The sequence below is a fragment of the Arachis stenosperma genome, chromosome 4 (genome assembly GCF_014773155.1).
Source record: "Arachis stenosperma cultivar V10309 chromosome 4, arast.V10309.gnm1.PFL2, whole genome shotgun sequence".
Taxonomy (NCBI): Eukaryota; Viridiplantae; Streptophyta; class Magnoliopsida; order Fabales; family Fabaceae; genus Arachis; species Arachis stenosperma.
In genome coordinates, this window is record NC_080380.1 from 114,973,923 (window position 1) to 114,985,980 (window position 12,058).

A 12,058-nucleotide genomic window follows, 5' to 3' on the forward strand; every position below is an offset into this window, starting at 1 on the left:
AGCACTTGTTCTGAAAAGATGCCAAGAGACCAACCTAGTTTTAAACTGGGAAAAATGTCACTTTATGGTGATTGAAGGGATTGTTCTTGGGCATAAAATTTCAAACAAGGGAATAGAGGTGGATCAAGCTAAAGTTGAAGTAATTAAAAAATTACCACCACCTACCAATGTTAAGGCAATCAGAAGCTTTTTGGGGCATGCAGGATTCTACAGAAGGTTTATAAAGGATTTTTCAAAAATTGCAAAACCTCTGAGTAATCTGCTAGCTGCAGACACGCCATTTATCTTTGATAAGGAGTGTCTGCAGGCGTTTGACCTTCTGAAAGCTAAGCTGGTCACAGCACCAGTCATCTCTGCACCAGACTGGACATTACCATTTGGACTAATGTGTGATGCTAGTGACCATGCCATTGGTGCAGTGTTGGGACAGAGGCACAACAACCTTCTAAGTTTGGTGTGATAAAAGCGTTGCTTTTTGTTTTTCCATAACCATGTATGACACTTAAGGCCAGAGAAACCTCTATAAAGAGGAAAGGGAAGGCAAAAGCTTCTACCTCTGAGTCTGAGAGATGGAGAGATTCATCTCAAAAGCTCATCACTAAGAAAAGGATGGAGCAAACAAAAGCTTGAGCAAATTCCTCATCATGAAATCCCTGAGATGCCTCAAGGGATGCACTTCCCTCCACAAAACTATTGGGAGCAAATCAATACCTCCCTAGGAAAATTAAGCTCTAACATGGGACAAATAAGGATTGAGCACCAAGAGCATTCCATCATCCACCATGAGATTAGAAAAGATCAAAAAGCTATGAGGGAAGAGCAACAAAGACAAGGAAGAGACCCAAACGAGCTCAAAAGCACTCCATATGATCTTCAAGAGGAAGAACAAGCTGCCATCACTAAGGTGGACCCGTTCTTTAATTTCCTTGTTCTTTATTTTCTGTTTTTCAAATTTTTATGCTTCATGTTTATCTATGTTTGTGTCTTTATTACATGATCATTAGTGTCTTAGTGTCTATGCCTTAAAGTTATAAATGTCCTATGAATCAATTACCTTTCTTAGATGAAAAATGTTTTTAATCACAAAAGAACAAGAAGTACAGGATTTTGAATTCATCTTTGAAACTAGTTGAATTAGTTTGATGTGGTGACAATACTTTTTGTTTTCTGAATGAATGCTTGAACAGTGCATATGTCTTTTGAATTCGTTGTTTTAAGAATGTTAAAATTGTTGGCTCTTGAAAGAATGATGGAAAAGGAGAAATGTTATTGAGGATCTGAAAAATCATCAAATTGATTCTTGAAGCAGAAAAAAAAAGAAGAGAAAAAAAAAGAAAGAGAAAAAGCAAGCAGAAAAAGCCAAAGCCCTTTAAACCAAAAGGCAAGGGTAAAAATAAAAAGGATCCAAGGCTTTGAGCATCAGTGGATAGGAGGGCCTACAAGAATAATATCCTGACCTAAGCGGCTAAACCAAGCTGTCCCTAACCATGTGCTTGTGGCGTGAAGGTGTCAAGTGAAAACTTGAGACTGAGCGGTTAAAGTCGTGATTCAAAGCAAAAATAGTGTGCTTAAGAACCCTGGACACCTCTAATTGGGGACTCTAGCAAAGCTGAGTCACAATCTGAAAAGGTTCACCCAGTTATGTGTCTGTGGCATGTATGTATCCGGTGGTAATACTGGAAAACAGAGTGCTTTGGGCCACGACCAAGACTCATAAAGTAGCTGTGTTCAAGAATTAACATACTATACTTGGAGAATCAATAACACTATCTGAATTCTGAGTTCCTATGGATGCCAGTCATTCTAAACTTCAAAGGATAAAGTGAGATGCCAAAACTGTTCAGAGGCAAAAAGCTACTAGTCCCGCTCATTTAATTGGAGCTAAGTTTCATTGATAATTTGGAATTTATAATATATTCTCTTCCTTTTATCCTGTTTGATTTTCAGTTGCTTGGGGACAAGCAACAATTTAAGTTTGGTGTTGTGATGAGCGGATAATTTATACGCTTTTTGGTATTGTTTTTGGTATATTTTTAGTATGTTTTAGTTAGTTTTTATTATGTTTTTATTAGTTTTTAATTAAAAATCACATTTCTAGACTTTACTATGAGTTTGTATGTTTTTCTGTGATTTCAGGTATTTTTTGGCTGAAATTGAGGGACCTGAGCAAAAATCTGATTCAGAGGCTGAAAAAGGACTACAGATGCTGTTGGATTCTGACCTTCCTTCACTCGAAGTGGATTTTCTGGAGCTATAGAAACTCAATTGGTGCGCTCTCAATTGCGTTGGAAAGTAGACATCCTGGGCTTTCCAGCAATGTATAATAGTCCATACTTTGCTCAAGAATTGATGACCCAAATCGGCGTTCCAAATCAGCTTCAGAATTCTCAGCGTTTAACGCCGGAACTAGCACAAAAGTTGGAGTTAAACGCCCAAACTGGCACAAAAGCTGGCGTTTAACTCCAGAAAAAGTCTCTACACATGAAAGCTTCAATGCTCAGCCCAAGCACACACCAAGTGGACTCCGGAAGTGGATTTTTACGTCATTTACTCATTCTTGTAAACCCTAGGTCACTAGTTCACTATAAATAGGACTTTTTGCTATTGTATCTTCATCTCATGACACTTTACACGTTTCATATTGTACCTTCTACGGCATGAGTCTCTAAACCCCATGGTTGGGGGTGAGGAGCTCTACTGTGTCTTGATGGATTAATGCAACTACTACTGTTTTTCATTCAATGACGCTTGCTTCTATTTTAAGATATCACTTGTTCCTAAACTTGATGAATGTGATGATCCGTGACACTCATCATCATTCTCACCTATGAACGTGTGCCTGACAACCACCTCCGTTCTACCTTAGATTGAGTAGATATCTCTTGGATTCCTTAATCAGAATCTTCGTGGTATAAGCTAGAATTGATGGCGGCATTCAAGAGAATCCGGAAGGTCTAAACCTTGTCTGTGGTATTTTGAGTAGGATTCAGGGATTGAATGACTGTGATGAGTTTCAAACTCGCGATTGTGGGGCATTAGTGACAGACGCAAAAGAATCACTGGATTCTATTCTGACATGATCGAGAACCGACAGATGAATAGCCGTGCTGTGACAAAGCGCATTGAACATTTTCACTGAGAGGATGGGAGGTAGCCATTGACAACGGTGAAACCCTACATACAGCTTGCCATGGAAGGAGCCTTGCGTGTATGAAGAAGAAGACAGTAGGAAAGCAGAGATTCAGAAGATAGAGCATCTCCAAAACCTCAACATGTTCTCCATTACTGCAAAACAAGTACTTATTTCATATTCTTTTATTTTTTCACAATTAAACCTGATAATTATTGATATCCTGACTAAGAAATACAAGATAACCATAGCTTGCTTCAAGCCGACAATCTCCGTGGGATCGACCCTTACTCACGTAAGGTATTACTTGGACGACCCAGTGCACTTGCTGGTTAGTTGTGCGGAATTGCAAAAGTATGACTGCAATTTCGTGCACCACCCGGCCCAAACCCGGCCCCCAACCCTAATCTCTCTTTCCCCTTCGAAACCACTAACCCTAATCTCTCTTTCACCTTCAAAACTACTCGCCTGGATCAGAAGAGCTCCTCCCTTCACCCTTCACCCTTCGCCTTCGCCTTCGTCACTGATGGAAAACACTTCTTCTTCATCTTGTTAATCTTCATACCCTTCTTCTCTTTCTTGTTCTTCTTCGAATCATTGTGGATCTCTCTGTTCACCTTCAAGCTCCAGCAAACATGGGCGACGGCAAGCTCCTCCCTCTTCTTCTCCTCCAAGCCCTCGAATCCAAAGGTATGATCGATTTTCCTCTTTTTATTTTCTCGATTTTTCTATTGTTTTTACTTTTAGGGCTTTCCCTTTCCATTTTCATTTTCCCCTGATTCGTTCTCTCTGCTCGCATGTTCCTTCTTGGTTAAATGATAATGCTGAACACGCGTTGCTTGCGATGCTGTGGACGTACGTGGTTTTTTTCTGGAATGACAAAGCCACAAAGGTGCACTCTATTCACTATATTCTCCTATGATTTTCGACATCTTATGTTGACTGTTAATATATGTTGTTCGCGGGTAATAATGGATTCCATGAACATTTTCCTACTATGATGAATGCTGATGATGATGAATGAAATGTCTCAGCCACGTGAGACACAAGGCTTCTGTAATTTACTCGTGTTGGTGTCAGAAAGAGTAAAATCTATCTTCTTCCTTGTGCAGTTGTGAATGATTGAAGTCAAAACCATGTTTTATGCTGATGAATCGAATTATAGAAGTTGACTAGAACCAAATATTAATCTCATTATTTAAGTACATTAAATTGATGTTTTTAATTTTAATTTTAAACTAGTTATTTTAATTTTAATTTTATTTGGTGGATCGGTGTTTTTTAAGTTAAGAGTATTACTTAATTTGTATGGACGATGATGAATGAGCATTATTTCATCATCACTTTGTTTGTGTGTCTTGAATAATACAATGGTGGCCTGGGAGCCTAAAATAGTTGTATTGTTAAGACCAGCATCTCAGCATTTTTTTATTTCTTTTTAGTTCTCCACTTGATGCTTGTTAAGTGATTATATGTGCCAGTGTGTGTGTGTGCGTCTGTGAGATGATATGGTTGAAACTCCCATGCTCATTTTAAGGGACTAACGTCACTCATTTCTATTAAATATAAATGTTATCTAACATGGTTCAAACTTTCTGTCCCGGTTTAAGGACTATTTAACGTTACTTATTAGCGTCAATTGTATTTTGTTTTGGATTCTTCTCTCCACTTTGCATAAAAACTCGCTTCTGATGAAAGATGCTGAAGTCAGATAAAAAGTGTGTTTTCTTGCTGGTTTTGGTATTCCATTAATTCTCACTATTTTTTTCCTTTTGCCTAAAAAATATTTTCACCACTAATGGCCTTCTTTATTATTAGCTTTCCCCAGAAGAGGTTTTAAGTTACTGACTTTATATGATGTCATTTCTATTGGTGGACCGTGACTTCGTGAATGAATTTTAAGATAATCATACAATTGTCTTACTTATCAATACTTGATATGATGTCATTTATTTGAACTAATTAGTTACCTTTGTTCTTTTTCAACATGGCACTCTCGGGGCACTTGTCCAAGATTCTGTTAAGAGCCACTACTAGACCCTATTTTACTGTTTTTCCTTCCCTTCCCCTGCTCCAATTCCCTGCTTCCCAGGTTCCCCTTTCATCTCATTTGATTTTATTTCTGTTTGATTAATCTGGTTTAGCTCATTCTGTTTAGCTTGTTTAGTTCAACTAATTTAGTTTAGTTGAATTAGGTGGTTAGAGAATCTGGACTGGTTAGTGGATGTAGGTTTTGTTTTGTTTACTGCTGCTGTTCGGAATGAATTTGTCTTTCCTCTAAAAGCTGCCCTGGGTGAACTTGTTTATTGTGCTGTTTTGGTGTTGAATTCTGGACTTGTGATTGCTGTTTGTTGTATTTTTTTTCATTGTCCAAAATAGATGCTGTGGAAGTGTTACTGTTTCATTAATTTTTCTTGGTTTGTTGTTGCTGAGTTCTGCTCTGCTTGTTGCTTGGTCCATATTATATGAACTGCAATGATTTTAGTTTGTGAAACTGGTTAAGTCATATGAATTCTGTTTGCTGCTTGCTTGAACCTGGGAAACATGCTATTTACTACTACTGTTTAATAAGTGTTGGTGCTTCGTGCCATGTGTTAGCAATTCGTTTCCTTGTTGCGATTATTTGTGCTTATTATGCATTCATGCTCATTACATCCTTAATCATTGGCTGTTGCTGATTTTACTGTTTTCCCTTCCCTTCCCCTGCTCCAATTCCCTGCTTCCCAGGTTTCTCTTTCATCTCATTTGATTTTATTTCTATTTGATTAATCCGATTTAGCTCATTCTGTTTAGCTTGTTTAGTTCAACTAATTTAGTTTAGTTGAATTAGGTGGTTAGAAAATCTGGACTGGTTAGTGGATGTAGGTTTTGTTTTGTTTACTGCTGCTGTTCGGAATGAATTTGTCTTTCCTCTGAAAGTTACCCTGGATGAACTTGTTTATTGTGCTATTTTGGTGTTGAATTCTGGACTTGTGATTGCTGTTTGTTTTATTTTTTTTCATTGTCCAAAATAGATGCTGTAGAAGTGTTACTGTTTCATTACTTTTTCTTGGTTTGTTGTTGCTGAGTTCTGCTCTGCTTGTTGCTTGGTCCATATTATATGAACTGCAATGATTTCAGTTTGTGGAACTGGTTAAGTCATATGAATTCTGTTTGCTGCTTACTTGAACCTGGGAAACATGCTATTTACTGCTGTTGTTTAATAAGTGTTGGTGCTTCGTGCCATGTGTTAGCAACTCGTTTTCTTGTTGCGATTCTTTGTGCTTATTATGCATTCATGCTCATTACATCCTTAATCATTGGCTGCTGCTGATTTCTCAATTTGCATTTCCTCTTCTGCTCACTTTCTATGCATGCATATATGATGTTCATTCTTGGATTCTTTTGGGGGGGGTGTTTGCCTAAATTTGCTTGGCATTGGGAAATTGTTGTGTGATCATGCAATTGCACTTGGATTCTTTTGCAACAATTATTCATGGATCTTATTTTTCATTTTCTTTTCACTATTAAGTAAATAATTAAATTAATTTCACATTGTACAAAAGCACATGAAACTGTGGCCTAAAACATTGGATATCTGAAAGTAAATAGAAATTAAATTGATGTTTTCAATGAGAAGGATTTCTGCAACAATGAGAAGGATTTCTGCTAATTCTGAGAGATTGAGGTTATTCATTTATTTGTGATAGAAAACATTATGTCCCTACTTTGATGTGGTTTCTGATGCTTGCATTGTGCTGCCATTATCTAATATAATTTGAAATTCTGAACAACCATTTGAATTTGTATTTGCATTTCTCAATCATGCACTATTATTATATTGTCTATTGTTAATTCAAGTATAGTACACACGTCCTTTTTTTTTCTTTTAGCAAAAAAAAAGCCTGAAAATTTATAGAATAACATTGGAAGTATTATTTTGCAGTAACAACCACTAACAACACTGAAGCTATTGAGAGAGAAGAAGAACAAGTTTGAAGAGGTTCCACTGTTTTGGCTTTGGTCCTTCCTCCCTGCTGGTGCCTTCGTCTCTGTCATTCCCAACTCAGTCCTCTCTGCCATTAGTCACAGATTTTGCAGTTTATTGCTTAGTTTTAAGGTGTGGAGCCTGGACCAAAGTAGTAGCTTCATCCACACTGAACATAAAACTTTCATTATTCTTTTTTCTTTTTTTTTCTTTTTTTTTTCCACGTCACATAAATTGGAGCACATACATCCACATTCCACTGTTCTTCTTCCTTTTCTCTTTATATCATTTATTTATATTTATAATTATAATGTCATTCTATTTTTTTATAAAATTATATATAGTTTTTTATTTTTCATAGCATCTTTCAATTTATAAGGGTAAGAACTAATTCGTCACAAATTTATTTTTAAAATTTGTTGTTAGCCAATAGATTATTATATATATAAGAAGGAACTCAAATTTTTAACACTTACTTAAATAGACAATAAATTAATTACTTGACCAACTTAAGTAAGTTTTGTTGTATAATTCTTTTATATAGAAAAAAAGCTTTAAATAAAATGGTTATCCCTTCACTTTTTTGTCTAAGAAAAAATAGATTTAGAAAAATAATATTTTAAAACTGGGAATGCTATTAAATACTATTAAATGAATTAGGTCATTTAAGGACATTCTACTTTCTTGCTATTTTTAATTAGCTGTTTGGGTTTCAATGTAGCTTATTATAGTGTTAGATGTTTGGAGCCACTTGAGGAGAAATAATTGTTTCATTTTATCTCATGATCGAACATGTGAATAATTACTAATAAAATTTATTTGTTAAAAAATGATTTATTTATACTAAAAAATATTAAACATATTTATATTTTAATATTTACTTAAGTCTTAATCTATTTTTGTTCAGGCTTTCGATAGTTATCTATCCACTACTACTGCCACTTCTTTGTTCTGCTGCTCCTGTGGTAATATAATAATCTGCTGCTGCTGAGTAGCTGTTTGCTGACGCTGCTACCTCTCTAATTCTACTTCTGCTGTGCTACCACTTTATTACTGTTGTGGAACGAATTAAGACAGTAATTAAGGTTGGTTTATGCAAATTTAAATACATCTATTAATTTGTTATTGATGTCATGCGTGCAACTTGGTGCTTTCCTGAGGCACTCATCACTTTAGGCACTTCTTTAAGCATTGCTAAAATCAATTTTCTCTGTTATTTTATGTCTAATGCCTTCAAAGTATTTTCGAGGCTTGCACAATATTGTCTCTTAGTTAAGTAGGAAGCTAGATTTGCAGTTAGTGAGACGAACAGTAAGGACTTCAATTTAGAAACTTAGCTATCTACATGAAATATATAGGTTTTCGATGGATATGTCAAAAGACTGGATGGATACACCACGTCATGAGAAAGAATATCAAGTTGGTGTAGAAAGATTTTTACACTTTGCTTTCTCATCAAAAGGAGTTCATCAAGGGGAAGAAATTCAATGTCCTTGTGCAAAGTGTTGTAATATATTTTGGTTAAAGAGAGATGACGTATATGATCATCTAATATGCCACGATTTTGTAAAAGGTTATAGGTGGTGGTTTAATCATGGGGAATCACTTTTTGCTATGGATATTGACAGTGACATAGGCGGTGAATATAACTGCAATGATAACATTGATGAGTTGTTACGTGATAGATTTCGAGATAATACACAAGTTGACGGACAAAACATGGGGCCTAACGAATGTGCAAAGGAATTTTATAAATTGGTAGACGAGGCAAGCCAAGAACTATACCCCGGGTGTAAAGGATTCACAAGATTATCCTTTACCATTCGTCTTTACTTGTTAAAATGCTTGCATGGTTGGAGTAATGCGTCATTTACTTCTCTCTTGGAATTATTGAAAGAAGCAATGCCATATTTGAATATTCCTATTTCTTTTGATAAAACCAAGAATATGGTGAAGAACTTGGGTCTTGACTACCAAAAGATCGATGCATGTCGCAATGACTGCATGTTGTATCGGAACGGGTATGAGAATGACTCATCTTATCATGTCTGTGGAACATCCTGTTATATTGAGCATCATGAAGAAGAGGATGATGTTACCTCATCTAGAAAGCCTCGCAAAGTTACTGCGAAAACTCGAAGGTATTTTCCTTTGATTCCCAGACTTCAACGGCTTTTTATGTGCACAAGAACTGTCCAAGCTATGTCTTGGCATCACAATGAGCGTGTTAAAGACGGGTCCTTAAGGCATCCTGCCGATGGTGAATCTTGGAAAGCATTTGACAATCGACATGAAGATTTTGCAAAGGAGCCTCGTAATGTGAGACTTGGGTTAGCAAGCGATGGATTCAATCTATTCCGAACTTTGAGCAGTACACACAGTACATGGCTTGTTGTTCTGATGGTGTATAATCTACCCCTTTGGATGAGCATGAAGCCTGATTATTTTATGCTATCTTTACTCATTCTTGGACCACAATCACCGGAAAATGACATTGATGTCTATCTTCAACCGTTGATTGAAGAATTAAAAGAATTATGGGAGTCAGGTGTCGAAACATATGATTCGAAAGAAAACAAAATATTCAACATGAGAGCATGCCTTTTGTGGACAATTAATGACTTCCCTGCGTATGCTATGTTATCTGGGTGGAGTACAAAGGGAAAATTGGCTTGTCTATGTTGTAATGATGAGACTTCTTCTATCTATCTGAAACATAGTCACAAGACTATTTATATGGATCACCGAAGGTTTTTACCCGTGAATCATCCATGGAGGCATAACAAAAGATCTTTCAATGGAAAAATTGAACTCAGGTCTCCACCGCAGTTATTAGAAGGTTCAGCTGTATTTGATATATTGCGAGAGGTAGATAATTCTTTTGGAAAGAAGCAAAAGAGATCAAAGAATGGCATATCAAATTGGAAAAAATGGTCAATCTTTTTTTATTTACCATATTGGAAGTCCAACATGTTTAGACACAACCTTGATGTCATACACATAGAGAAGAATATAGTTGATAGCATAATTGGAACTCTTTTAGATATTCCCGGAAAGACAAAAGATCATGCAGTTGCTCGTTTTGACCTTAAAGACATGGGTATCAGGAAAAACCTTCAACCAAAAGATACGAAGGATGGAAAAAAAACTAAGTTAGCAAAGGCATGCTTTTCAATGACTCCAGCAGAGAAAATAATCTTTTGTAGTGTGTTGAAAGCGGCAAAATTACTAGACGGTAGCGCTTCCAATATTGCTCGATGTGTGCATGAAAGAGAAAAGAAGATTTCTGGTTACAAGACCCATGATGCTTATTTCATGTTGCATTACTTGTTGCAAGTACCAATCAAGAGCATACTTCCTGACCATGTTGCCATCGCTCTAGTTCGATTATGTTCATTTTTTCGCCGAATATGTCAGAAGGTAATTAGCCTGGATGAGGTAGTTAACTTAGAAGCAGAGATTGCTGAGACATTATACCAATTGGAGAGAATTTTCCCTCCTAACTTTTTTGACATAATGGTGCACTTGCCTATTCATTTGGCAAATGAGGTGAGGTTAGGTGGTCCAGTTTAGTATCGTTGGATGTACCCTGTTGAATGGTATATGTGCACACTAAAATCATATGTTCATAATAGAAGTCGTCCAGAAGGATCTATTGCCGAAGGATATTTGGCGAATGAGTGTATAAATTTTTGCTCAAGATATTTGCATGAAGATGTTCATACAAGATTTAATAGAATCCCTTGGAACAATGATGAGTGTGTTTCAGATGAGGTGCAAACTCCTAGTTTGTTTCCATGCAAAGGATGTCCTCTTGGTGAAAGAATGGGAGATTTATTTATTTTAGATGAAAAATCAGAAATACAAGGTCATGCATACATCCTAAACAATTATGATAAGATCGAAGTCTACATGAGATATTTTATTCTATTCATTATCATTTGTTAGATCTCAATCATCATATTTAACCTTACTAACAACTAAGACTATGAATATTTAATCTCTTCAGAGAGCATGAGGAGGCAGTTAATGATAACAATCCACGAAGAACAAAGTGGGAGAAAGCCAAGGACCGCAGTCAACAATTTTCAGAATGGTTTAAAATTCGTGCCATGAAAAAGGATGTGCCTGGTTGGGCAAAAGGGTTCGCTAGGGGTCCAAATCGAGTTGCAAAAAGAATTTCAGGTTATATTATCAATGGGTATAGGTTCCATACAAGGCACCGTGATGCGAGACGTAAAACTCAAAATAGTGGTGTCACATTAGAGGCATTGACGCCTAGTTTTGCTAGTGTGAAAGATAAGAAACCAATTGAAGCAAAAGTAGCCTACTATGATAGAATAGTTGATATGTTTGAGTTAGATTATTATGGCCAATTTAAGGTAGTCTTGTTTAAGTGTGAGTGGTATACAGTTACAAAAGACAACTTTGGTATTTCATATGTGTATTTCAATAAAAAAATGCTACCAAGAAGAACCATTTGTGCTGGCATCTCAAGTAAACCAATACTTTTATGTGCAAGAACCATATGTCAGTGACAAGCACTATATTATGAAAACAATTCCAAGAGATTTATTTAGGGTAAGTGATGACCTTGAGTCTGATTTCCCCATAATATATGCAAGGGAGCCATGCGAACCTGAAGTGATTCCAAGTCTTCCAAATGATAATGGCGAAATTGATCTAGTGAGGAATGATCTACAAGCAACTATTATAGATATGGATCCAAACATGTTTGCCAAACAATATTGTGAGGAAGACGAGGAAAGCAAATATGAGTACATGGAGGACCTTGACTCTGAAACATCTTGACAAGTTTTTTTGGTAGAATCCTAAACAACCCACTTTCCTTAGTTGTTTTGCTTAGTTAATTACTTGCTTCAGTTGATTATGCTCATTTAATTATTATTTAATTAGCATTTTATTCATTGTTATTATTTTGTCTATGCAAAATGGAGAAA

At 36.2% G+C, this 12,058-nt stretch overlaps 1 protein-coding gene across 1 annotated transcript; it reads left to right on the forward strand.

Moving 5' to 3' along the window:
* The first annotated feature begins 8,462 nt into the window (after positions 1-8,462).
* LOC130975353 (uncharacterized) lies at positions 8,463-11,909 on the forward strand. The gene is made up of 3 exons (XM_057900160.1): positions 8,463-10,651; positions 11,107-11,502; positions 11,723-11,909. Exons 1-3 carry the CDS (start codon positions 8,463-8,465, stop codon positions 11,907-11,909), a joined length of 2,772 nt encoding a protein of 923 aa, XP_057756143.1.
* The last annotated feature ends 149 nt before the right edge of the window (positions 11,910-12,058 follow it).